The sequence below is a fragment of the Cynocephalus volans genome, chromosome 5 (genome assembly GCF_027409185.1).
Source record: "Cynocephalus volans isolate mCynVol1 chromosome 5, mCynVol1.pri, whole genome shotgun sequence".
NCBI lineage: Eukaryota > Metazoa > Chordata > Mammalia > Dermoptera > Cynocephalidae > Cynocephalus > Cynocephalus volans.
Window position 1 is genome coordinate 64,457,390 of NC_084464.1, and position 27,920 is coordinate 64,485,309.

Consider the following 27,920-nt stretch of genomic DNA (forward strand, 5'->3'; position numbering starts at 1 on the left):
AATAAATCCACCTCCAGGCACATTGTAGTGAAATTACAGATGCCATGGTTAAATGTTAAACGCTAACCAAATGGGAAGCCAGATGACCCAGCAAGTTATGACATTTAGACTGACAGAAGCAGCAGAAGCCAGAGCCAGGTGGATAGCTTCTTCGAAAGGCTGGGTGATGCTATGACCCTAGAATTCTATGTCTAGCTGAACTCTCATTCAAGAATGAGAACAAAATAACAACATTTCCAGACAAAGTCCAAGATAGCAACGTCTGAAAAATCTACCGAAGTGTTTACTTCAGCAAGAAGGAAACTAGGGGGGAGAAGGAAATGGGAAATTACTAATCAACTGGCATAAAGTTTCAGTTAAACAAGATGGATCAGTTCTTGAGATCTGTTGTACAACATTGTACCTATACTCAACAATACTGTATTATACACCTAAAAATTTAAGAAGGTGGATCTTATGTTAATTCTTACTACAATAAAATTTAAAAATAAATAAAATCCAGATGAAAGGAGTGAAATTCAGGAACCAATGATGGTGAAACGATATTAACTTTCTAATTTAAACAATTTTCAAAACCAAATCATTTTCTTTCTCAAATCATGAAAACCATTTATACTTTTTAAAAAATATGTAAAGACAGTTTAAGAAAAAATTTATTTGTTTTATTTTGCTGTAAATAAATACCAACAAAGCTGGTATGTGTAAGTAAAATATGGAGTATACAAAGTATGAAATATTATGTAACATTGGAGACTTTTTGATGTCATGTGATAGTGCTTATATAAGAAGATAAGAAGGAAAAGTAGCATGTAAAACACCATATTCACTATTATGTGAGCTGAATAAAAGTACATAAGAAAAATATTATAGGCAATATACCAAAAATGTTAAAAATCATTTTTTTGTGGCATAATAATGATATTTTTCCTTTTCCTTTATACTTTCCAAAATCCTACAATGGATGTGTATTACTTTAATAATAAAAGAACTTCAAAATACTTAAAAACATAGATATATTATTTTACTAAATTATGAGTTTCACTAAACAAATACCATGTTTATATTTTGCAGGCAAATCTCTCTTCACCGTCCTCTATGGTATCTGACAGTCAACTGGTAAGTATCTTTTTACTTAGTCATAAATCTACTTCTGTAAATTCTGATCTCTCAAGACAGCTTTATCTGAGGCAAAAGTGAACTGGGAATAAATTTACTACATATAAGTTATTCACTGACTTGTCTAAAAAAAATTTACTGACACCTTACATGGTGGTTGTTGTGCAGGTTACTAACGTACATAAAACCATATATAGACACTACTTGTCAGTGACTTACATTCTAGTAGTGGTATTAGAAGAGATTGAGTGGGACCAGAAGAAAGATGCTATTGGAATTTAGTGGAGAGAGCTCACTTCCTGACGGGAGAGATCCAAAAAGGGTTCAAGGAGAAGGTTGCACTTAATAATGTGAGGTAGCTTCTGGGTTTGAGGAAATGAGAAATGAAATATTTCACATAGAACGATTAGTGTGTGAGTGGTCTAGACCAGTGTTGAACAATAAAAATACGATGTGAATGAGAAATGCAAGCCACATATGTAACTTAAAATTTTCTAGTAGCCACATTAAAAAAAGTAAAAAGAAACATGTAATGCTAATTTCAATAATACATTTTGTTTAATGCTATATAAATATTATCATTTCAAACATACAATCAGTATAAAAATTGACATATTTTTACATTCTTTTTTTTTGGGCAAAGTCTTTGAAATCTTCTATATATCTCACACTTATAGCAAATCTCAACTCAGACCACATCACATTTCAAGGGCTCAATAGTGGGGCTGATGGCTGCAATGGACAGCACAGATCTAGACCCTAAAATCTATTATTTGTAGATAAATATTTGGTTAAAATAGAGAATTGCTGTTTCTTATAGTGTTTTGTATTTCTTATTCTTATAGTGGTTAGCAAATTGAAGTCATGAACCTAAATCTTACTGATTACTTTTCTTTATATCTTTGAATTTTTATTGTCTAAAACTGTAAATTCCTGAACAATAGGTATTTTCAGTAAAACTAATGAAAATTTCTAGTAAAGCAGTTTGAGACATTAAGAAGACAAAAATCACTGTTTAATACTTATTCACCCTCTTTTTAAGCAATTTTTTTGGTGTCCTATATCCACAGCCAACAAGACATCTTGTCATTATCATGCCCAAAAAATAACAATATTTTTATTTGTAATACTGAGAAATCATAAAAAGCACAGTTTGACTCTTAAAACAGCTTTATTCAGTCAAACCACTGGGTATGCTGGTGTTTATAGATATAGTCTGTACATGGGGTGTGTTTGAGTGTCTCTGTGTGTGTAATTAAAGTGTTAATTGACTTAGAACAGTGGGGACAGCATAGTATACTTGAAAGAAAGCTGGAATTGGGTGTCAGAAGACCCACCTTATACTTACTGCTCTGACACTAACTGCTGGGCTGACAGTGGGTAAGTCACAAGTCTGGGAGTCTGGGCTGCAATTTCCTAACTGAACAAAGACAGCTTTCTATTATGTACTTACCAAACCCTCCCTGGGCTGTGAATCTATGGTTACTAACACAATGAAATTGAAAGAGTTACCTTGGAAACAAGCCCTGCAATGGTATAATGAAGTTGATCGGTTTCCCACGTTAGATATGGAAATATTACTACGACTATTTTAGTATTTAAATAATGATATATTTATTTCTTGAGAAGAATGTATGGAAATCAAGAATACTTTGAACATCCTCATACATAATTTCATTCAACATAGTATACTAAATACAGACTTTTAGATGTGTGTTGAATAAATGTGTGTGTGTGTGTGTGTGTGTGTGTGTGTGTGTATTTTATATATGTATCAGTTTTTGGCTTACTACTTTAAGAAGCTATTTTAAGTAGGCAAATGTATACAATGGTTTCATAAAATGAGACATAGTAAAAACAACTCATTGTGTAATAAAAAGAAACACTTTTTTTTGGCCTAATAAAATATTTCTGTGTTTGTGTTCTCCAGGGAGAAAAATACAAAGCATTGTTTTGACCGATTTTGATGACTTCTTTTTGCACTTACTTTAGACCTTCTCTCTAAGGAGTTCAAAACATTTCTTAACCAAGTTTTAAATTAAGTTTTAATCTCAAAACACCCTTGAGATATAGGTGGGCTTGTGAAAGGATTATTATCAGGCATGCTTATCACACAAAATATGAACATCTCTTAGATTGATGTAATTATTCAACTCAATCACTTTGATTTCTATTTCATGACATTAAATCTGTGTTTATACTACCTGGGAGTGGAATAAATCAGAGTGGAAATAAGTGTATGCAAGGGATGTCATGTGGCATTTGTTTCTTTAAGAACTTAGAATATTTTTACTCTTAAATAACATAATATATGAATGAAGTTATAATTTTATCATTTTTATGAATTAATTTCCAGTGTTTGCCGTCGTGAACTCTTTTCATGATTGAGTTCTAACTAGTGAATAAGAATGTCTTTGAAAAACAAAATTGTGAGATATGTACTTTTATATATGTATGTGTTTACCAAATGTACATACATATAGATGCCATATGACAGGTCATTCTGATTTTAGGTATCTTTGTTTCTATGTGTGACTTAGTACTGGGCATGGAAAACTATTTGGGGGAGGTCCTTATGAAACTAGTTCACCAATATTAGTTTCTTTTCTTCTATTAAACAACATCACAGTAGATCAGAACTGGAAAGAAACTTAGAGATGAGGTTATTAGAAATACACACCTGTAGACTGCAGATGGGAATAACTGCTCTGTCAGCCTGAAGGAGCTATTGTGAGGCTCACATATCACAATATGTGAAGTTGTCAGTATAGCCCTGTAGACCTGGGATGTGTTATGATTGTACGCAAAATCTCTGAATAACAGAGAGAGAACACAAGCAGCCATTTTCACAGACAAATAAATGGAAGCTCACAGAGTTTAGTTTATCTAAGATCACAGAGTGCTCCTCCTTGTTCTGTATGGCTTTCAAAAAGGAATCATTGCTACTGATTGCAGAAAATTCAAGGAGAATAAGAAAAGATTGATGAAGGGGTTGGGAAATTGGGCCTCTGCGGAAATTTTACTTTCATTGGACACCTCCCGTGTCTGATTCTGCCTGGTGTTTTTGCATTGCCTGAAAAATATAATTATTTACTGAAGAGGAGGAGATTGGGTAGGGTCAGTTAGAGTGTTGAGGTTTCATACCTCTGATAATGCTTTCTCTAGCACATTAAAAAGGAGCAAGAGGAAAGGAAAAACCTAAGGTCTAGGTTAAACCTTCACAAAGCTTTCCTAGTTCCAGAGTTGAATCATCACTGTATTAACAAAGGCTGGTGGGGTCTCTTTTCTCTGCATAAGAAAACAAGTCTGGCTGAACAAAACGGGTGAGCTCTGGTCTTCTTTGGCCCTAGGGGGCTAGCTTTAGATGATATTTGGCTTTTGCTCTTGAAATTTTATGCCATTACAAAATGTTCAGTGTTTTTCATGATGGAATACTGAACCTAAAAAACAATAAGCCACATGGTTATATACAGTTAAAAGCAAAATGCAGCTTACTGGAACACTATAAAGAAGAGTGCCTAAACTCACAGATACTTTGTTCCTAGTTCTGAATGGCAGCTGATGTGTCCTGCTTTAGTGGTGCATGACTCATTTTTCTGAGGGCCCTTGAGGTCTCTGTTGTTCAGAAAATGCAGCCCTGAAAGCTTTTGTGTAGAACTGAAGTCTTCTTCAAGCTCAAAGGCAGTTTCCCCTTGACTAATTTTTCCTTGACATAACATACTTAAGTGCTATAGCATTTATCATGTACGCCTCCTGAGGTTTGAGTCATGATATTGTCTTTACTTTAACTGTTGAAATATTTCAATCTGGCCAATCTGTGTTGCGTATATTCCACAAAATATTTTTTGAGCTATGGGATGTGGCTTATAATTATTGAAGCCCTATGTACATTTATTATTATACAAATATTACAGTAATTATTAAACTATTTTTCAGGAAAAACATATCAAGTAGGTACTTTCCTGAATAATCTAGATCATTTAGGATCAGTACTTCATATTTATAGATGCAAAATATATATTCTTTTTTCTTTTAAAATCAAATTTCTTTTATGCTTTTTCTTTTCAAAGTTCTGTCATGCATATTATCTCCTCAGGTTCTCACAATCACCTTGTGAGTTAGTGTAGCAGAAATTGTTATTCCCATTATTCTGATGGAAAAAAGTGAAGTTCAGATATCTGCAATGCTATGCTAATAGTCCCATGGTAATGGATGAGACATTTGTTTGAGGGGGGAAAAAAACAAGTATTTTTTTCAAGCATATAGTATTTTTTATTTTTTAAAAAAGAATTAGAGCCAATAAACATTTATTAATTGAATGACTCAATCAATTAAATAATTTGGAGAGTATTACTTTTGTCCACAGTCTTGCCTGGTAGAATTCTTTTGAGTTTGTATGAGCTTTTGGCTACAGAAATTCTGTTAAAAAAAAAATTTGCTGGAGAATGAAGGACAAGAATGAAACAAACGGATGAAAGAAATAGAGTTCGTGGAACTTTCACAAACTCTTTGGATCCATCAAATTAGAATTTCTAGCAGGCCAGCAGAATTTGCTGTATGCTGTTTTATTACTTTATTGCTGTTTTTTTTCCCCTCCTACATGTTATCTTGAGGAACACTCCCACACTGTTGGTGGGACTGTAAATTAGTGCAGCCATTATGGAAAACATAATGTTTCCTCAAACAACTACAAGTAGAACTGCCATACTATCCAGCAATTCTGCTGCTGGGTATATACCCAAAGGGATGGAAATCATCATGTCAAAGGGATCCCTGCACTCCCATGTTTATCACAGTTCTATTTACAATAGCCAAGAGTTGGAACCAACTTAAATATCCATTGTCAGACAACTGCATAAGGAAAATGTGGTATATCTACACAATGAATAATACTCTTCCATAAAAAAGAATGAAATTCTACCATTCACAGCAACGTGGATGAACTTAGAAAAATTATGTCAAGTGAGATAAGCCAGCAAAGAGAGAGAGGTACCTCATGTACTCACTCATAAGTGGGAGTTAAAAAAATAAAGAAAGAAAGATGCAAAAATCACAATAATTCATTGAACTTTCAAAAGGAGAGAATATAACTGAGCCACCAGAGATGGGAAAGGGCAAGAGTGAGGGGGGTTAGGAAGAAATTGGTAAAGAGCCACAAAAAAATGATTACATTGTGTGATGTTGAATACACTAATTGTACTGATTTGAGCATCACATATTGCACACGGGTATTGATACTCATTGCTGTACACCACAGATATGTACAATCAATTATGTTTCAATAATAAAAAAATAAAAAATAAATAAAAAAGGAAAGAAAGATACAGCAATCACAATAATTCATTGAACTTACAAAAGGAGAGAACAGAACTGAGGCCAACAGAGGTGAGAAAGGGGGAGAAGGGATGAGCAAGAAATTGGTAAAGGGCCACAAAAAATGATGACATTATGTAATGTTGAATATACTAATTACCCTGATTTGAGCAGCACATATTGCATACAGGTATTGATATTCAGTGCTGTAACCCACAGATATGTGCACTCAATTATGCTTTAATTAAAAAAAGATTCATATCTTTTAATTCTATTTTTTTCTACAAACTTTTTGAAGTATTCTTGTAAAATAAAAATGAAAAAAAAATCCTTGAAATTTGGGACCCCATCCTTTATTTCTTTCTTTCCCCCATTATATCACCCCAGAACTTATGACTGTAGCCAAAGCCTATTTAAAAAAATCAGTTCACTAATTGAAATTACTAATTTAAGAAAAATGTTGCTTTAAAAAGCCATTATTTTAAAATATTGGTAGTGGATTCTCTAGGTCAGTGCTGGCAGTTAATCTTCAACTTGGTCTTCAGCCACAGGCAGTACCAATTTGCTGGCATAGAATTATGATTATAAATTCCAAAGGATGGAAACAGTAAATATTTTTACAGTGCTCTGAGTAACAATGTTTGAGTATAAGTGTATTCTTGATGGACTATAAACACAAATAAGTAGCAAGCTTAGGCCAGTGTCTTACAGCCCATTAAAACCTGCCACCAGGTCCCAGGTACTCCACATACTCTGTCCCTTAGACTTTTTCTCTCTCGAGACTAATAGAGTCAAATGTGATCTTCTCAGTTCCACCCCATTCCCCACTCTTGAATTCTCCGAAAATATATCAGTCTTTTGCTGTTAAGAGTTTTACTGCTTATCACCATAAGCAAACAGAGAGAGAGCAACATTTTTTTTAAATGCTAAAAAAAGAGAGAGTTAAAATCTTATAAAGTTCTTAAAGTAGTGGTCTTTTGGCCTTGACTTTCTGTGTCCCTCGGAGATGATAACTTCAACCTTCTACTCTTACTCCTTACGTTGGAGCTCACCAAACTTCACTTTCCTTCTTCAGTTCCTCTTGGTAAAAGGCCGTGTGTATCTTTTTTTTAATCTTGCAAAGTTCCTTCTTCTTGGGTTGTACTGTAAACAAAAAGTCAGTCAATCCAGGAAAAATAATGGGAGATCTCAAGCAGTCAAGCAGCACCTCTTATGGCCTCCATATAGAATTATAGCTAGCATATTGGGTTTCTGCCTGCCAATTAATTTATTCATTCTGCAAATATTATCAGTCAACTTGTAGGTGCCAGACACAGTTTTAGGTGTTGGAGATACAAGAGTGAACAAAACACAGATCTCCACCTCAGAGAACTTACATTCTAGTGGAAAAAACAGGACGAAAAAACATACACATAAACAGATGTCAGATGGTGATAAGTGCTGTGGAAAAATACAAGGCAGGTGGGAGGAGGAGGGGATGGCTATTTTATATGAATCATGAGGGAAGACCTGTCGAATAAGGTGATATTTGAGCAGAGACTTGAAGAAGTGAATAAGAATCTTGGAAAGAAAGAAAAAAATTCCAGACAGAGGGAAGAACAAATACAAACTCCTGGAGGAGGGAGTATCATAGTATGTGAGCCAAGGTACAGAGAACGAGGGGGTGGGACAGACATAGGAGATAATATTGGAGAGAGAGAGGCTGGCTGAAGATAGGAAAGATTATGTCATGTAGCACCTTGCAGACATTGCCTTGCAGGTATCACAAACCTTACTCTGAGTGAGAAGGTGACATTCGAGAGCTCTGAGAGTCAAGTTCACATGACTTGATGTGGATTTGAATGATATCACTTAGGAGTCGAGTGACATGACGTATACTGTGGTCATCCTGTGGTTTACTCAATTGGAATGTGAACCCTGTGATAACAAGGGTTATGTCTTATTCATCTCTGTACACACTATAGTTCATGATGTAGACTAGATCTCAATTGGCAAAATGGTGTCTGATAAAGGTGGGCTTCAGAGTTGCAAAACAATTTTTATTTTTGTCTTTGAGGCACTTCAAAGATGTCTTACTCCCAGTGGAAATCAGTTCTCCATAAGTTTATCACAATGAATTAGTATTTTCCATTTGGAGAATCTTATTGTTTTTTCTGTGACCTTTGTGTTGACTATGACAGTCATTATCTTTTTTTATTTTTCCTCCTAGGCTGTAAGGAAAATTATGAAATTGCTTTCCCTGGTATCATTAGAATGACATTTGAATATATCAGTCATGAGTCTAGCTTGTCTATGGATTCTATAGCAGATAAAAAAGTGAAAGAAGGGCCTCTTTGAGCTAGTTTAGTTTTACTGCTTGACAACGATAATCTTACAGTAGCACATTTTTATAGACTCTCCTAACTTGACTAATCTAATTTTCTTTGTATTTGTTTGGACACAGACTTAGAAAATTAGATTCTCCAGAATTAGAGAAGTTCTTCAAAAGAACTTCTACTTGAAGCCCAAAGATATGAGATGACTACAAGGAAAGATGCGATGTAGACTAGAAATTAATAAAAGATGGTCTGTCCTAAAGTCTCCCCTTCAGTCTGGGGGCATAAGACCAAGACTAAACAGATGTCTTTGGGATAAAAAAAAACCAGATGTCTTTGGGGTAGACAAAAATCTCTCTCTCTGTGAGCAGCACATTTTAATGAGATAAGTTGTAGTCTAGTGCCTTTCAATTTTTAGTTGCACATAAATCACCTTGGGATTTGTTAAAATGCAAATTCTGATTCAGAAGGGTTGGGGTGGGGCCTGAGATTTGGCACTCCTAACAGATTTTCAGATGTTGCTGACACTGCTGGTCTGTAGACTGTATTCTCAGTGGCAGGGTACTAGCAGACAACTTATTATTTGGATAGAACCAATAGTTTACTTTGTGTTGCAATTTAGTCCTTAGCAAATATAGATTACATGACCATTTGCTATTGAGGAATAGGTATTAGAGAAACAGGAGCAGTTAATGAATATTCCAAAAGAGACTCACATGTATTAGCAACAATGCTGGTGGCTTTACATATCATATTTTATAAACTTTCTAAATAGCACTTTGAGACCCTTATTTGGATGACAGATTTGAATATGCAGAAACAAGCCTTTTGCAATAACTCTGTGTGGTATGATTCCTGAGTGGGCAGGAAGGTAAGCAATGAAAAATGTCATTACCCATTATTAAAGGAAATTATTATGGATTGTAATTATAATTCTTTAGCAGAATGTCTAGGCAGGTTGAAGGGCTTTTCCAAGGTCATACTGTTTGTTAACTGCATTCCAAAAACCAAAATCTATGTCCTTGATTCCCTAATCCTACCAATATTATGCCCCTCCTTGGGAGTGGACTTTTAACCAAGTTCAGAGAGACATCACTATAAATCTTGATGTCTTGGCCATGCAAATTACAGAGTCCTTTAGGAGGCAGAGTGGTATGTAATATGTGTGTGTGTGTGTGTGTGTGTGTGTGTGTGTGTGTGTATTTGTGTGTGTAAGAGGAGTGTGGACGTATGAATGTGTACATACATCAGGACCTGAAAACATTGGATCCTATCGTGTTCCAGGAATATTTAGGAAGACTAGTGAAAAGAAAAGTAAAATGACATAGAATGAGTTACAATGGACAAAATCAATGATATGGCAGTTGACAGTGGAAATAAAACAGAAGAATTGAATTCAAAAGGAATAAAAAACATAAAAATACTGGGACTTGGTTACTGATTGGACAGGAGAAGTGATAGAAAGGTGCATGTGTAAAATGATTTCAAGTTTTTATCCACTATATACTGTTTCTCTCTCTCTCTCTCATTGGAATAGGCATAGAAGTAATTAAAGTCACAGGCTTGATGATCAAACCAGACTTGGATTTAAATCTTGACTTCACATTTTAACTGCATGACTTTGGCATGTGACTTATTCTCTTTAAACCTCTCACAGAGTTTATAAGGAATCAATAAGATAATCTGTCTAAAATATTAAGAACAGTTCTTGATCCTGTATAGACAAGATGTGGAATCTGGGCCTATGGGAGAATGATGATGATGGTGTTAGCTGCATTAGGCATTCAAGGGTTTTGATGCTGGGTTTGAAACATGTGGAAGACAAGCAAGATATAGAGGCTGCCTGGAACATGAATTGTTCGAGGTAGCCTCTATATTCAAGGTGTACTGTGGTTTGTGTAGTTCGAGGTGTACTATAGTTTGTGGAGAGTGTGTGAGGTTAAGAATAGGGCCACTAGGGTTAGATTTCCAACTCAACCAATGCTGCAAGACAGTTGAGTTTGGAAAGAATGGTTAAAGGCCATAGATGGGAAGTGTGAGAAATGCCAAGGGCATACCATGCCTTGTCTTCTTTTGCTTTGAGTTGGCTTCCATGTCTATGAAATACTGACTACTGTGTAACAACAAGTTAAGGTGCAGAAGCTAAAACAGGACTAAGGAAAGAGGCAATATATACAATATAAGAACCAGGGCAACTGTACAAAGACCAAATGAGCAATGTAGAATTAGGAAGACTCAGAAATTCCAGGTAGACCAAGTCTGGGACACAGAGTTCAAGAAAAGAGCAAGTAGAAAATCCAGAAGAGTAGAGGAAGTAGAGTAAAAATCATGGTCTAATTGCCAGATAAGCATCAAATCCAGGAAACCATCAAATCGAGGAAACTCATAGAAACTAAGGAAAATAAAAACTGGTAGAGAAATAAATATGAAGTATCAGTAACTGATTCTGATACTGACTGTACTTGATACCCAAGTAGAAGAGTCTCTCTTCTGATCTTCCCCTGAAGGGTGCTAATTCCAAGGCAGATGATCTGCATGAAAGGCTCCAGGCCTGCTCACCCAGAACATCTGCCTGCTAACAATACAGGGACCAGGTAGTCATGTTTTTCTGGTGGAGGGATTCTCCTACCATATCAAGCAATTCTGGTCAGATTTCTTTTTGCTTTTGTGTTTCTGCATGCTGACACCAAGCTCAGCCCCTAAAATTTGATGTTGGGTTTAGAGGCTTGCAGGCCCAGAATACTGGAGGTATATTGATTTTCTGCCTCACAAAGGAGAAGAAGAAAAGGTGCAGGTGCAGGAGTAAGTATGGAAGGAAGGAGAAATGAAGCAGGAAGTCAGCTGGAGAAGAGACAGGAAGTCTGAACAACTTAGGATCATGGCCCAGATATCAGGCATCTCCCTTATTACAGGTGGCTGCAGAAGTCATTAACTGTTTGGGCTTCTTTCTTGTACTGTGTTTATTGAAGGAATATTCCTCTCGTATATATTCACAACTGTGAGATTTCATACATAATTTGATGATAGCTGCTCGTTTTTTCCCCTTAAGGGAAATCAGAATTTCTTAAGTGGGTGATATTTCTCAGCCTGGGGAAGATACAGGCTTTTCTCAATCTGTGTTTTCCCAGTTGGCATATACATAAAAGACAATTGGGAAAATATCAATTCAAAAACATACTACAGAGTGACATTCATTCAAGACTAAAAATTTATCAGGTGCTTTATAGAGCAGAGAGATAGATGTAGTCCCTTAAGGCTTAACTTGTGAGCAACGGCACTGACTGAGGAGAACTAATTTACCATTTTCTGAAAGGAAATGGGGTTAAGAAGAATAATTACAGCAAAACACTAAAACAGAGAGAGTGTCACAGCTTTTTATTGAATTCTTATTTCGGATGTTTTTGCAAACTTATCAATCATTTTCTGACATTTTACAGTGTAACAAGATTTTGGTGTTTGTGAAACATTTTGAAATTGCCCCAAACTAGATCTATCCCTCTGTCAAATTGACATAGGTTACAAGTTTATGAATCTTGAGTGAATGATGTATTAACTAAAATTCTTTTGATTTTAAGTTACAGAAATAAACTTGAGTTTAAAAAAAAAGAGGTGGAGAATCTAGTGTAAAAAGAAAAAGTGTGTGTGGGGGGGAGTCTTAGGGAACTCAAGACAAGAAATCCAGCAGGGCCCCAGGAATGTTTTGGGACTAGATTCTGGAAAACCCTCTAGTGTCTCTGCTCTCTGGGCTGCCTTTTCTGTGCACTTTGCTTTTTCCTTCTTGGTCTCAATAGATCTGTTCTTTAGGTCAAATTAAAGATTTTGCACAGCTGCCACATAGACATATTATAATTTCAGTCTCTCAAAGTAATTGCAGAACAGTTTAAATCTCTGTTGCATATTCTTGGGAGACTGAATCTATTTGCTATCCACCATCTTAGGTCAGAAAGCCATCCTTGGTTCCATCATACATAATGTGAACATGGATTCTGAGGGCTCAGCTATATGGATTTTGGGTCATGGGGGTCAGTATCCAGAAAAAGAAACTTACAGGCTTGTTGGACGTGCCAAAGTCATCTGTCCTACCATGCCCAGAATGCTTCTAGCACAGAGGAAGCTCTCAATAAGTATTTATCAAATGAAATATTTGTTGACTGAATGTACTGACAAGGATAGAACATGTGTGACTAGATAAATAAAGACATTTTTGCATTTTGAATGTTGTGATAGTAGATCGTTATGAATTGATTACTGTAACAGTTAACTTCAAACTAAAGTTGCATTAGTAAACATCATTTGATTTATGGGGTGTTTTTATGTATTTGTAAAATCATTTTAAAATTTAAGAAATTGTAAATTTTTTGTGAAAACATTTGAATAACTTAACAATACACATATTTATTTATTATAATGATGTTTATTCCCTTATTTTTTAAAAAAATCTTTGATAATCATGAAGACTAAGCCTGGAGTAATTCGCCCAGTGCCAGTAAGATCGAAAATATTACTGAAAAAAGAAGAGGAAGTCTATGAACCCAACCCTTTCAGTAAATACCTGGAAGATAGCAGCAATCTCTTTTTTGAGCAGGTGAGCATATACATGAGAAAATATTTGCTATTTTGATAAATGATTATATAAAATATAGATGCCTCTATGAATACACTGTGTGCAAGAAACTATTCATTTGATTGGATTATCCTTGTAATAAACAAAGATACTTTTTGCATGATAAATGGAAATTCTTATATAATTCCAGGAGTCATCCTGGAATCATATAATCATATGATATTTTCAGGAGTTGTATCATCCTGAAAATATCATTTTGAAGCATTTTCATGTTTTGTTTCTGAAAATTTTCTACCTAGTTGCTAGTGTTGTTTTGGGAACAAAGACATTACTCTCTATAAAGACATCATGAAATCATTAGTTGGATGGATCATATAGGTGTTATATCCTTTTATTTCTAAAATCATACTTCCTTTTGAAGAGATGCAATATTTTACATTTATATTTTAGTTAAGAGTTAACAGAAGTCCTACTATTCGGATTCATATTAACATAGTAGAGATGATGCAGTCCCCTGAATTGAGCAGTACTAATTACAGGACAGGGGTTCAAGTCATTTTATGGCTTTGCTGTTTATTTTGTTTATGTGTGAAAAATGCATACTGTTTTTTCCTTATGTATCCAATATATCAGAGAAGGTATAATGGAAAGTTATCAATGATGCTTTATAAGATATTTGTGGAAAATATGAAAATACACATTTGTGCAATATAAAACTTTGTAAATGATATCAAAGAGAAACATTACATCTTTATTTATCTTATTATAATACAACAAATAGGCACAGGCTGTATATTTTGTATCTTAAACATTATTAAATGAACCAATAATGTAAGACATACAGAAACCTTCCTGGATACTATCAGGACATGTAAGATCATCACATTTTGTAATCTATAATGATTTTCTAAATCTTTACATTCTGCTTACCTATTAGATTTTGCCTTTATATCATGACTTTGCTGCCATGACTCAATGTAGGCTGTTACAAGTAGCCACACAGCTTCCTGGATGCTTTGCTGCTTAGAAATTTCTTCCACCAAATACTCTGTGTTAGCACCTTTAAGTTTCATGTTCCATAAAATTTTGGGCATGAACAGAATGCAGCCAGGTTCCTTGCCAGTTCATAGCAAGGGTGACCTTTATCCTCATTTCCAATAAGTCCCTTCTCATTTACATCTGAGATCTTCTCAGAATGGCCTTTACTGTCCATATTTATGTCAGCTTTCTGCTCTCCACTACTTAGCCAGTCTCTAAGAAGTTCCAAACCTTCCCTGGTTGTCTTGTCTTTTAAAGTCCCACCTACAGCTAGGCTTTTTCTAGCCTGCTCTTTCAAATTCTTCCAACCTTTATTCAACACTCAGTTCCAAAGCTGCTTCCACATTTTCAAGTATTTGTTGTAATAACACCCCACTCCTTTATTAGTCCATTTCTGTTGCTTATAATAAAATACTTTAACTGGGTAACACTGGGCAATAAAATACTTGAACTGGGTAATTTATAAAGAAAATGAAATTTATGGCTTATAGTTTCAGAGACTAGGAAGTCTATAGTCCAGGGAATACATCTGGTGAAGGCTTTCTTTGGTGGTGACTTCAGTTACAGAAGGGTATCACATTGTGAAAATGGTGTAGCAGAGAGAGAAAGAGAGACTAACCTCCTCATTCACTCTCTTTTTAAAGCCCTCAGAATCATGCCCATGATCACCATTTTTAATCCATTCATTACAGCATGGTCCTGTAATGTAATCACCTCTTCAAGGCCCCAAATTTCAATTACCATAATAGGATTTCTCACTGTCAGCAGTTACAGTGGGAATTAAGCTCCCAATACATGAACCTCGAGAGACATAATTCCATCAGTACACAGCAGTCTGTATGTGATAATTTCAGTATCTATAGACCTTGTAGGTCTGATTCTGATACTTGGTGTTTTTGATGACTCTTGCATATGTTGGCTTGTTTCTGTATGTGTTTTGTGATTTCCCCCATCCCCTTATGTAATCTTATGTTTCTAGGAACTTTTTCTCTGGGAATACTTTGAGAACTTAAGGTGAATCAGTTATGAAAGAACTTGTATTTGTGTCTGCTTGGTGCCTTAAAGGCACTATCAACCCAAGTTCACACGCAGTGAGGGTCTTCTTCAGTGGTGGTTTTACAGCAATGCAGGGGTCTCACATGACAAAAAATGGTGGGCCAGAGAGAGAGAGAAACTCTCATGTGCTCTCCTTTTAAAGCCCTCAGAACCGCACCCCTGACCAACATTATTAATCCATTCAGTGCGGCATGGTTCTACAATCTAATCACTTCCCCATGGACCCACTGTTCAGCCATCACAATAGGATTTCCCACCTTCTCAACGCTGTCAACACTGTCACAGTGAGCGTCAAGTTTCCAATACGTGGTACTTTGGGGGACACAATTTAAGCTTCAATGAGTTTGAGGGGGGAGGGGCATTCAATGCACAGCGGGAATGTAAAGTGATATGCTCCTTTTAAATTTTAGTTTGAAAATGACACCTAACAGCATTCTTGAAAATATAAATTACGCTTATGGTTATGAAACAGAACTGTCTTAACTGCCACATATTAGCTCTCTGACTCTGAGCAAGTTTTTTAACCTCTTTAGGCTTAAGTTTCTTAATGAGTAAAATGAGGCCTTCCGATCAGGTACTTTATGAAAATCTTTTCAACTCTAAAATTTGAATTACTTAAAATTTATGATTAGTCCTCACTGGGTCTAAAATCCCTGTATAGCCTTGAAAAAGTTCATTATGAATACTTTCTCATGATTAACCATAGTTTTTATTTATAAAATGGAGATGAAAATATTTTCTATTTATTCATATATACTTTGTGAGACTGCTATAATTTTGATAAGTTTGAAGTTTTTAAAAGGCACTAATATCTTTGAAAATGGTAATTAAAGGCAATTATTTTTATTTGTGGGATAAAATATAGTCTTCAATTTAAATTAAATAGAGAAATCTTATTAATATATAGGATTGTCCACAAATTCTACACATAAAGAAATGGAAATTTTTGTTATGAAAGCATACTCCCATCATCCACAAAAGTACTTATGATACATCTGTTGCTTGAATGATACTAATATTTTAGAGGCTTACTATGAATTTTTAGACATTATAGGACCATCATAAAAAGTTTATAAAAATAATCTAGTGCTTATATAAAAAAACAAACTGCTAACAATTAAAATAAATTTCACATATTATTCACATAATCTATATTCTTCAAAATAATTTTATTATTTTATATGCATATAATTTTAAAATGTGCATTTCACTTAAAGATTCACTTGCTTTGATTTCCTGTCAAATATCTAGTTAATCTGCCTATAATCTATCAACATTTACTGTCTTCTGAAATGATAAATTCCATTTTCAAGTGAAGGAAATTCTTGTTATTAAAATAAATTGCCATTGTTTTTCATTGCTTTATAGGCACAAAAAGCAATGAAAAACAATGGCAATTTAAATTTGCTGACTATAAAGCAAATTTAAATATCTGTTTATGTTACAACATAAATGTATTTATTTCCAGATAATTTGTTGAAAATTTGACCTCTTTTGCAAATGTTAAAGTGCCACAGGTATAATCTTATTTATATTTTACTTCAACTAATTTATTGCTGTTTGTATCCACAATTGAATATGGCGCATAGAAAGTAATAAGGGACTGCAGAATTTCAGAGCTGAAAGAAGTCTAGCATGCTACTTTCAGTGAATTCCAAATGTCCCCTGGTCTTATTCATTAACCTTGAATGACAAGGAAAAATATGATAGAACCTTGAAGCCACTGCACACCTGGGAAACTGCATATACTATTAACTGGCCTCTTTATATCGAGCTCTAACTACTGTCTCATTGTGTCCAGATTCTACAGTGGAGACAGCTCACAAAGAGAGCTCACAAGTGTAGATGCTTAGATCTACTTAAAAAGTAAATTGGGTAATAACAATTTATAATTTCAGCCTTGCCACTTCATCAGAACTTCAATAGAAGAGAGCATACTCAAATTCAGTTCTAGTCACTATTGTGTGTTCTTACACTGCTGCCATGGAATAAATTGAATGGTTCCAAACTCAGTTGATCTCACCCACCCATGTAATGGAAAATTCTTTAGCCAGACAGTTGGCCAAATTGAAGGAGCTTACATTCACTAATCTGCCTTGTACTGAGGACGGTTCCACATGACAGGAGATGTTGGATGGGATTGTTAAGTCAATAAATTTTCCCCAGCAGCTTCACCGCTATAAAATATGATTTTAAATGTCAGACACTAAAGATAATTAGACTAGACAGAAATGTATTTACTGTAGCTCAAAAAGTTACAGATAGGCAGTCTTTTGAACTGACCACAACCCGAAAATTTGCCTGGAAAAAGCCTCTGAGTACCAAAAGCAAAGTTTGAAACCAAATATATAATCAAGTAATTGAGACTTATTAATCAACAACTTTTACATCAAAATGGCATAGGCCAGGAAGCATCATTCGATATTAGAAGAATTTTTGAAAAACAAAAACTTTTCAAAATGAAGCTTATGCTTTTCTGAAATTACCTTCAAATCTATTATTGTATAAATTTGTGGTCCTTTTGAGTTATTTCAAACTATCCTCACACCCCATCCTAAATCTATGGATTTAATACTATGATGATTTGCTTTGAAGCATACTTCTATTGATAATTAAAGACAGAGTTGGAAAATAATTAGCAGAATTGATTGAACAAATGGGCATCCAGAAGAGATAGAGACTCAAATCAATTTGCTGATGAGAATGAAGATACTAGAGTCGAATCATTTTTAGTTTATTCTGACTGCTTGTGAGCTCACAAAATATATCGATTGCTTTCTGATTATTTAATATATCTAAATAGGTTAAGGTGATTTCTTTATTGGAGATTTTCAATTCAATGTAAAAATCAATAGCTAACCTCAGTTATATAGTGTTATATAAAATATTCTCTTTCTTTGTAAATCTATTCAGCTCATGATATTAGATATGTCATTGCTTTCCTGAAGCCCTAGAGAAATGTATAAAAAAAGTTTTGGATAGAATTAAAGGGAGAATAGTGTTGTTTCATCTGATTTCCCTAGAAATATATATATTTTTATTTATGAGAAATAACATATATATGTATACCTTTTACATTTTATACCTTTTACATTTTATTTTTCTCCTAATATGTTTCAATAGGAAAGAGAACATGTTTTTGTGTGAAAATGACCATTTAGAGAATTTCCTTCACATTACTTCACAGAGAACATAAAGGATTAATTATAGGGAATTTTCTTCATTGTAGCATTTTTATTCCTTCTTTTCTTCTGATTTTTCTTAGACATCTGATTTGCCTCCCACCCCTCCCAAATTCTCTGTTTGCCATTCAACTTTGATGATTATGTGAGTGACTTTAATATTTCTATCTAATGAATCATTACTTATATTCCAAGTGTGACCTTCAACTTCCCTTTCTTATGTCACCTACATGTTAATATTACAGGGCAAATAACTTTGTCGTAGGTGAAACTGACAATACTGCCTTTCATTTTGAATGACTGTCTTTGTCACAAATTACCACTTTTTCAACATTTGTTTCTCGATCGAGATGACTCATTCTCTTCTGTCATGAAATTATCTTTTATCATTGCTAACCTTTTATTAAGAAATATTTTTTGGATAAAATGTTTAAATGAACCTTTTTAGGTCTGAACTGATTAAGTGACTTGCTGGATTGTGTTAAGCAGAGAGAAACTAAAATTCCTTGTAGTGTTAACATTTATTTCGGAAGGTTTAAGACCAGAGATTTGGCTTTGCTAAGTTTTACCGTGTTGTTTCTAGTTATTCAAGAAACGAAATTGTGAGTTTTTCTCTATTTTTTCCTTCCTTCTTTCCTTCCTTTCTTCCTTCCTTCCCTTCTTCCTCTATATGTAAGAGGTAATAGACAATTTATCAAGAACAGGTTATGTACTATATGTAATAGAAAATTTACCATCAACACAATAAGATAGTTTGTTAGTTTGTATCTTTTAAAAAAGTTTTCTTTGAAGACAATATTTGCTTTTTTCTCCAGGATATAATCAGATAGGCTCACTTCCTCATACTTAGGATTTCATCTCTCTCCCTCCCCTCACCCCCTTTTCTTTAAACATTTGCTTTCTCTTGACCTTGTGTATTGTGTATGCATCAAGGTTGGAAGATTGTAACTAAAGCACTGTTATTTACTGTTGCAGCTGTCTACCCTGTTAAGGGTGATTTCTTTTCTGGCCCTCTTCATCTGCTTTTGGAAGGGTTAAGAATCTTACTTTAAAAAAAAAGCAACCACACCAAGAAGAAGTAATTGTCACTTCTATCATAATGATCTCTGAAGCTTGACAAATAGTTGGTGGATATGTAGTATCTGACTCTCCCCAGTCCACTGGGAAACAATGACAATTTGAAAGATTTATGCAAATGTGTTTTTTTTTATGTTTTGTTAACCATGATATCTCTACACATCTTTATTCGAGAAGGATTGACCATTGCCATATGTAGAACCTCTCATGTAAAGTATACTCCAGTTTTAAGATAAGACCTTATTAAAATAGAATTTAAAAATTCTATATTGGTTTTATCTGAGAAGTACTAAATAAGAGAGCTTCAAAATGAGAAGACAACTATGTAAATATAATTTTAAGCAATATTCAAAATAAAGTGTTATTTAGGGATTAGAAAGTGAAAGAATTTTATTTGTTGGGAAGAAATAAGATACATTCCTATGTTTTACTTCATAGGAGTCTCTATCTGAAACCTTCTCTTTAAACACTGAGTCAAGGTCAGCCTGTGAATAGAACAGTAGATGGTAACAGTCACATGTCTTTGGCATAGTTTCTTATTAAGATATTTTTGGTAAATCTTGTGTCCCTTTCCCAGGACACTGTCTACAGCAATGCCTTTCCTCCCTCCCTGTACAATTTCAATTTCACAACTGACTTAGAGTGAGTTGGGAGATAATTATTAATAAGCAGACTTAGGAAATGTAATCAAAATGAGGGGTTTGTGATTTCCTTTTCTTTACTGAACATGAGAAGTGGAATCTTTGACTCGTGAGAAGTAGAATCAAGATAGAATGCATAGAGGAGGACATAATAAAAATGGGAGGTATTTTTGCATATAAATGCTAAGATTGATGTGTTTAATACACATTTTATAATCTCCAAACATTGGAGAGATTGTTACATATTTTAAAATGTGTGTGAGATTAGATTGACTTTGAATGATGACAAATATAAAGGTCATAGCAAGATGTGTAAGTTGGAAGTAGAGTTACACGAAGAGAGTTGGGAAGCTTCTCTTCCTCTCTGTGATGCAAAATAAAATAACTCAACATAGGTAATTTAGGCAGGGAAAACAACAAATCTAAATGATAAGAGCAACCAAAAGAATTCACAGGAGAAGCAGAGAACTACAGCTGGCAAATAAACTGATTTTTGAATTCCATTAAGAAAAATGAAAAGCAGCTGGAGAAGTTCAGCCTATGGAGAACAGAAATCAGGCTAGTAAAACAGGTCCTTTAAAATAAGCATATGGAAAAATAAAACAGGATTAAAAAGTGTATTTTTCTGTTTTGCAGACATCATGGAAAAGAAGGTCTGTAGTAAATCTGTAAGTTCAAAGTTGATGATTCCTTAGGAATGGGAGAACTGGTAGGTTTTTGGAGTTTTTAAAAATAATGTTCTAATTTCCAAATATGGACATCCTAAGTGAAATTTAACCTATTGTAGCTCAGGTATCCACATATCAATTTGCTTTATGGACCTTAAGATCTTTTACATTTTCTACCTTACTTTTCCTTGAAAAAAAAAAAAAAAACTATAGTTGGTAAGAAAATAAACTTACCAGGAAGTGGCTTATCAGATATCTTTATCTAGAAGCTTAACGTAGTCTATCTGCTCAAATAAAAATGAGTATATATGATATGTTTTACATTGGGTTAGTTCAGAAAAATAGAGGTAGTTTTCTGTATCTTAGGCTTAGGTGTTCATGAATGGCATGTGGTTCAAAACTGGCCCATGGCAGGGAATTGTAGAATTAGCTTATTTTCCGCATTTTAGAAACCGTGTTTAGACAAGATCTGATAATCTTATTCATTTCAATGTATAATAGAAGCAAAGGGAAACTAGGGCAACTTATTTTTTCAGAAAGAACACTAAAGTGTGGGTTCCGGTCATGACTGCATGACCAAAACCAGGTCTATCCAGTGCATTTGTGAAATCTGAACCTTACTGGTGAAATGAGGGGATTGGATTAGACAAGTGATTTTCAACCTGGGGGTAATTTTGCCTCAGACATTATTGGTTGTCATGACTGGGAAAGTGGAGTGCTATTGACATCTGCTAGGTACAGGCAAGGGATGCTGCTAAACATCCTACAATACCTAGGACAGTTCCCCACAACAAATAATTATCCAGCCCCAAATGACAATAATGCTGAATCTGAAAAACCCTGGGTTGGAATATCTCTTGGCTCCCTTCCAGCTTCAATATCATTACTAATGAAGCTCAATACTTTATCCATGGAAGGGGCATTTCAGTCATTTCAGTTCAATAAATATTAATTAGGTGCCTTCTTTTTTTTGGCTAAAAACTTTTCTCTATCTGATTTACACAAAGGAAGCAAATCTCCATATATGGAATTTCCCACATTCCAAATATTGTCCCATATAGCATCTGTTTACAATGGTAGACTTGTGTGATTAGGGACATACATTTTCATTGCTTCTAGATATATCAGCAAAGTTATGGTGGAGACCACCTTTCTAGATATTTCTGTCTTCTTATAGTTCTTCAATTATTATGTTTTAGAACATTTACCTAAAAGAGAAATTTTAAAAAGTCAGGCAATCTATGTGATGACTCTTAAAATGCATGTTGTTGGATCCAGTTATTCCTGATACTGGACCTTACTATCTTCATTTACAAAGTTAGGGCTGGATATAAATTGCTATTGAAGGTGACTTCTCATCCTGAAATTTTGTGTTTATGTCTTTAGACATTATTGAAGCCCTCCTCATATTTGATGATCAGATCATTTGAAAAAAAGGGGGAGTATAGAAAATATTACTTAGATCATAAGTTTGGAGAAATGGAAAGTCTAAATCTACTGGTTAGGTCAAAATAATGACAAATAATATTCATTTCTAGAGTTTACTGTGACTTGTGTGTGAGTGCACGTGTGCTTTCCCCCCGATTTGGATTTGTGCAATTTTGAGTAGAGAATTTTTTTATTTTGACTTTTTTTATTTCCTTAAAAATCACTTTATATTTGTATTGAGAAATGATAGATATGATTTATTGCCACTATATTTATTTGAATATCTATAATTGTGATTTGTTTTGCCTCAAACTAAAAACCTTGGGAGAAGAGATAACTTCCTTTCAAAAGTAAATGTGTGTGTATGTGTATGCAAAAGACTATTAAATATCTACACAAATAAATTCAGTAGTCTTTTCAAGGGTCCTAGTATTTGCTACTTAAGTTACTTTCTTCTCTTTTTACATTGACAAACTTGCCAACTATTTCTTTTGCAAATATCCTGAATAAGAAGCCTAAGTAGACAACCTAAAATATAAATGAAGATTTTTTTATAATGAAAGTGAAGATGTGCCATAGCAAGTTCCTGTTTAGGGATTTACTGTTTCTGTATTCTTTAAGTGCAGAAGAAACCATACTTTAATTCATTTGTTTTGTAATTACAAAAGACTCTGGGATGATTCTTGCAATAAACTTCGGGGATAATTTTTACTTTTTAAAAAAAATCTTTGTGGGAGTGATGTGAGACTGTGTGATAGGGTCCATATAAGAAGCATACTTTAGTTGCAGAACATAAACTCTTTCACTTAAATTCCTTGTTAAAGCAATAATGGATTCCAAAGAACAAGACTTCAGTACATTAAAAACTGTAAGATCATTAAAAAAAATACTCGATGAACATGAACAATCAAATGCTGCAATTAATACACCTAGATAAATAAAATTTTTGACATGAAGAAGTTTGTAATGCTGTAATATAAAACATATCTTGTATGTATGCAATCTGCACAGAATTTCAAAAAAAGTTAAAGTAATTTAAAAAATAACTTAAGAGACCCACAGAGACCATGTGGCCCATGGCGCCAGCTTGTGACTGAGAAGGTAGGCCTCGCTGCTGCCAGACCCCATCCCCAGTCCGGCTGAGTGTGCGCCTGCCAGAGAGGCACCCCACCAGAGAGGCCTGAGACCTGTGGAGACCAAGCGCCCCACGGTGCCAGCATGCGACCAAGCAGGTAGGCCTCCCCACTGCCAGACCCCATCTCCAGTCCGACTGAGTGCATACCGACCAGAGAGGTGTCCCCTCAGAGAGGCCTGAGAACCATGGAGACCATGTGCCTCACAGCGCCAGTACACAACCAAGCAGGTAGCCTTTGCCACTGCCAGACCCCATCCCCAGCCAGGCCGTGTGCGTGCTGACTAGAGAGGCACCCCCCAGAAACGCCAGAGACCCACGATGACCACAAGTCTGAGGCACCAGCAGGCGACCAAGCAGGCACTGAGGCAGTCATGCCAAATTGGCAGCCCTGGCAGGATCCTAGCCAGACAACAACCAGACAATAGAACCAGTTGACTGTGAAATCCCTTACCACAATGACTAAACACTAAAGGAAAGATACCAGAAATATGAAAAATCAAGAAAGTACACCACCAAAGGGTAATAACTTTCAAGCTCTAGATCCTATAGAACAAGAAGCCCTTGAAATGTCTGACAAGGAATTTCTAGTGATAATTCTAAGGAAACCAAATGAGATACAAGAAAACTCAGCTAGACAACATGATGAAATGAGGAAAAGTATACAGGACCTGAAAGAAGAAATGTAAAAGGAAATCAGTGCCCTGAAAAAGAATGTAGCAGAGCTTGCCAAGCTGAAGAATTCATTCATCAAAATAAAAAACACAACAGAGAGTTTAGCCAGCAGGCTTGCAGACGCAGAAGAGAGAACTTCTGACCCTGAAGATGGACTGTTTGAAATAATACAGGCAGAAAAAAAAAAAGAATTAAAAACATTGAAGAAAATCTAAGAGAGATATCATACAACCTTAAGCACTCAAATATCCAAGTCATGGGTATTCCAGAAGGGGAGGAAAACAGGAGATTGCATTGAAAATGTATTCAACAAAATAGTGGCAGAAAACTTCCCAGGTATAGGAAAAGACACAGATCTTCGGATTCAGGAAGCTCAAAGATCTCCAAGTGCAGTCAACCCAAAAAGGTCTTCTCCAAGACATGTTATAGACAAATTGGCAAAACTCAAAGACAGAGAATCTTAAAAGCTGCAAGAGAGAAGTGTCAAATTCCCTATAAGGGAGCCACAATCAGACTAACATCAGACTTTTCATGACAAAGCCTAAAAGCCAGAAAGGAACGGAATGATATATTCAAAATACTAAAAGAGAGAGATTGCCATCCAAGAATAATTTACCCAGCAAGGCTATCCTTCCAAAATGAAGGGCAAACAGTATATTTCTCAGACAAACAAAAACTGTGTGAGTTCACTACCACACAACCTCCCTTACAAGAAATTCTCAAGGGAGTACTGGGTTTGGTACCTGAAAAATAACTACCACTGCCATAAAAATTCAAAAAAAATCAAAACCCACTAGTAAAATAAAAATGCCAACAATGAAGAGAGAGAGAAAAAAAAAAAAACAGTTTATCTACAACCCAAGAAACCAACAAATACAGAAGACAGATAGTAAATCAGAAAGAAAGGAACAAAAGACACTTAAGACAACCAAACAAAAATCAATAAAATGCTAGGAGTAAATCAACACTTTTCAATAACAACTCTTAATGTAAAAGAATTAAAATCCCCATCAAAAGATACAGACTGACTGCTTGGATTAAAAAGGAGGACCCAACTATATGCTGCCTTCAAGAGACCCACCTCACCTATAAAGATTCACACAGACTAAGAGTGAAAGGATGGAAAAAGATTTACCAGGCAAACAGAAATGAAAAACAAGCTGGAGTAGCTATTCTTATATCCGATAAAATACACTTTAAACTAAAAACCATAAAAAGATATAATGAGGGCCACTACATAATGATAAAAGGATTCATCCATCAAGAAGACATAACAATCATAAATATATAGGCACCCAATGTTGGAGCAGCCAGATTTATAAAGCAAACTCTATTAGACCTAAAGAAGGAAATAGACACTAATACCACAATAGCAGGGGACCTGAACACCCCACTATCAATATTGGACAGATCATCTAGGCAAAGTATCAGCAGCAGAGAAACACAAGATCTAAACAACACTCTAGACCAATTGGACTTGGCATATATCTACAGAATATTCCATCCAGCAACCACAGAATATTCATTCTTCTCATCAGCACATGGGTCATTCTCTAGGATAGATCACATGTTAGGTCACAAATCAAGTCTCAACAAATTCAAAAAAATTGGAAATATCCCATGTATTTTTTCAGACCACAATGGATTAGAATTAGAAATCAATAACAAATGAAATTCTGGAAACTATACCAACACATGGAAATAAAACAGCATTCTACTCAATGACATATGGGTCCAAAAAGAAATCAAACAGGAAATCAAAAAATTTATTGAAACTAATGAAAAAAATGATACATCATAGCAAAAGCTGTGGAATACTGAAAAAGCAGTACTAAGGGGGAAAATTATCGCATTAAAAGCTTACTTCAGAAGAATGGAAAGATGGCAAGTGAACAAACTACGACTTCACCTTAAAGAACTAGAAAAACAAGAATAATCCAAACTCAAAGTTAGCAGATTGAAAGAAATCATTACAATCAGAGCAGAACTTAATGAAATTGAAACCCCCAAAATGATACAAAAGATCAAAGAATCAAAAAGTTGGTTTTTTGAAAAGATAAATAAAATTGACAGACCATTAGCATGGCTAACTAAAAAAAGAAGAGAGAAGATCCAAATGACAAAAATTAGAAATGAAATAGGTGATATTACAACTGATACATCTGATATACAAGGACTCATTCGAGACTACTATAAATAACTATATGCCAAAAAATTTGAAAATCTGGAGGAAATGGATAAATTTCTGGACACACGCAAACTACCAAAACTGAGCCAAGAAGATGTAGAAAATCTGAACAGACCAATAACAATAAGAGATTGAAGCTGTTATCAGAAGGCTACCAACAAAGAAAAGCCCAGGACCAGATGGATTCACAGCAGAATTCTACCAAACATTCAAAGAGGAATTGATGCCAATTCTCTACAAACTGTTCCAAAAGATTGAAACAGAGGCAATTCTCCCAAACTGATTCTATGAAGCCAGCATCACCCTGATACCAAAACCAGGTAAAGATACAGCAAAAAAGACAGCTACAGGCCAATATCCTTGATGAATATAGATGCAAAAATCCTCAATAAAATACTAGCTAACAGAATACAGCAACACATATGCAAAATTATACACCATGATCAAGTGGGATTCATCCCAGGGATGCAAGGTTGGTTCAACATACACAAATCCATAAATGTGATACACCATATCAGTAAAATCGAACACAAGGACCATATGGTCATCTCTATCGATGATGAAAAAGCATTTGATAAAATTCAACACTTGTTCATGATAGACTCTTTACAAGTCAGGTGTAGATGGAAAGTATCTCAACATATTTAAAGCCATATATGATAAACCTGCTGCCAATATCATCCTGAATGCTTTCAGCTTTCTAGCTTGTCAGCTAGACAAGGACACCCACTCTCACCACTCCTATTCAACGTAGTGTTGGAAGTACTAGCCAGAGCAGTCAGAGAAGAGAAGGAAATAAAGGGTATCCAGATTGGAAAAGATGAAGTCAAACTGTCCCTGTTTGCAGAGGACGTGATCCTATATATTGAACATCCTAAAGCCTCCACAAAAAAACTCTTGGAGTTGATAAATGATTTCAGCAAAGTTGTAGGATACAAAATCAACACACAAAAATCAGTAGCATTTCTATTCTCCAAAAGTGAACATGCAGAAAGAGAAAGCAAGTAAGCTAGCCACCAAAAAAATAAAATACTTAGGAATTGAGTTAAACAAGTATGTGAAAAATCTCTACAACAAGAACTACAAACCACTGTTGAGAGAAATTAAAGAGGACACAAGAAGATGGAAAGATATCCCATGCTCTTGGATTGGAAGAATCAACATTGTGCAAATGTCCATATTACCCAAAGTGATTTACAAATTCAATGCAATCCCCATCAAAATTCCAATGACATTTTTCTCAGAAATGGAAAAAACTATCCAAACATTTATATGGAATTTAAAAAGACTACCCATAGCCAAAGCAATCCTGAGCAATAAACAAACAAACAAACAAACAAACAAACAAACAAACAAACAAACAAACAAATAAATAAAATAAAATAAATTGGAGGCATAACACTACCTGATTTTAAATGATACTACAAAGCTATAATAACAAAAACAGCATGGTACTGGCATAAAAACAGACACACTGATCAATGGAATAGAATTGAGAATCCAGAAATCAACCCTCACACCTACAGA

The 27,920-nt window shown here is 34.8% G+C and overlaps 1 protein-coding gene across 18 annotated transcripts in view; it reads left to right on the forward strand.

The window, feature by feature from the left end:
* The window catches only part of MLIP (muscular LMNA interacting protein), a 267,406-nt gene that overhangs the window by 187,933 nt on the left and 51,553 nt on the right, over positions 1 to 27,920 (forward strand). For all 18 annotated transcript variants that reach the window (XM_063096183.1, XM_063096189.1, XM_063096182.1 and 15 more), the window contains 2 exons: positions 1,072 to 1,116; positions 13,201 to 13,329. In XM_063096183.1, coding sequence (XP_062952253.1) covers positions 1,072 to 1,116; positions 13,201 to 13,329 — 174 coding nt within the window. The remainder of the gene's footprint in view (positions 1 to 1,071; positions 1,117 to 13,200; positions 13,330 to 27,920) is intronic.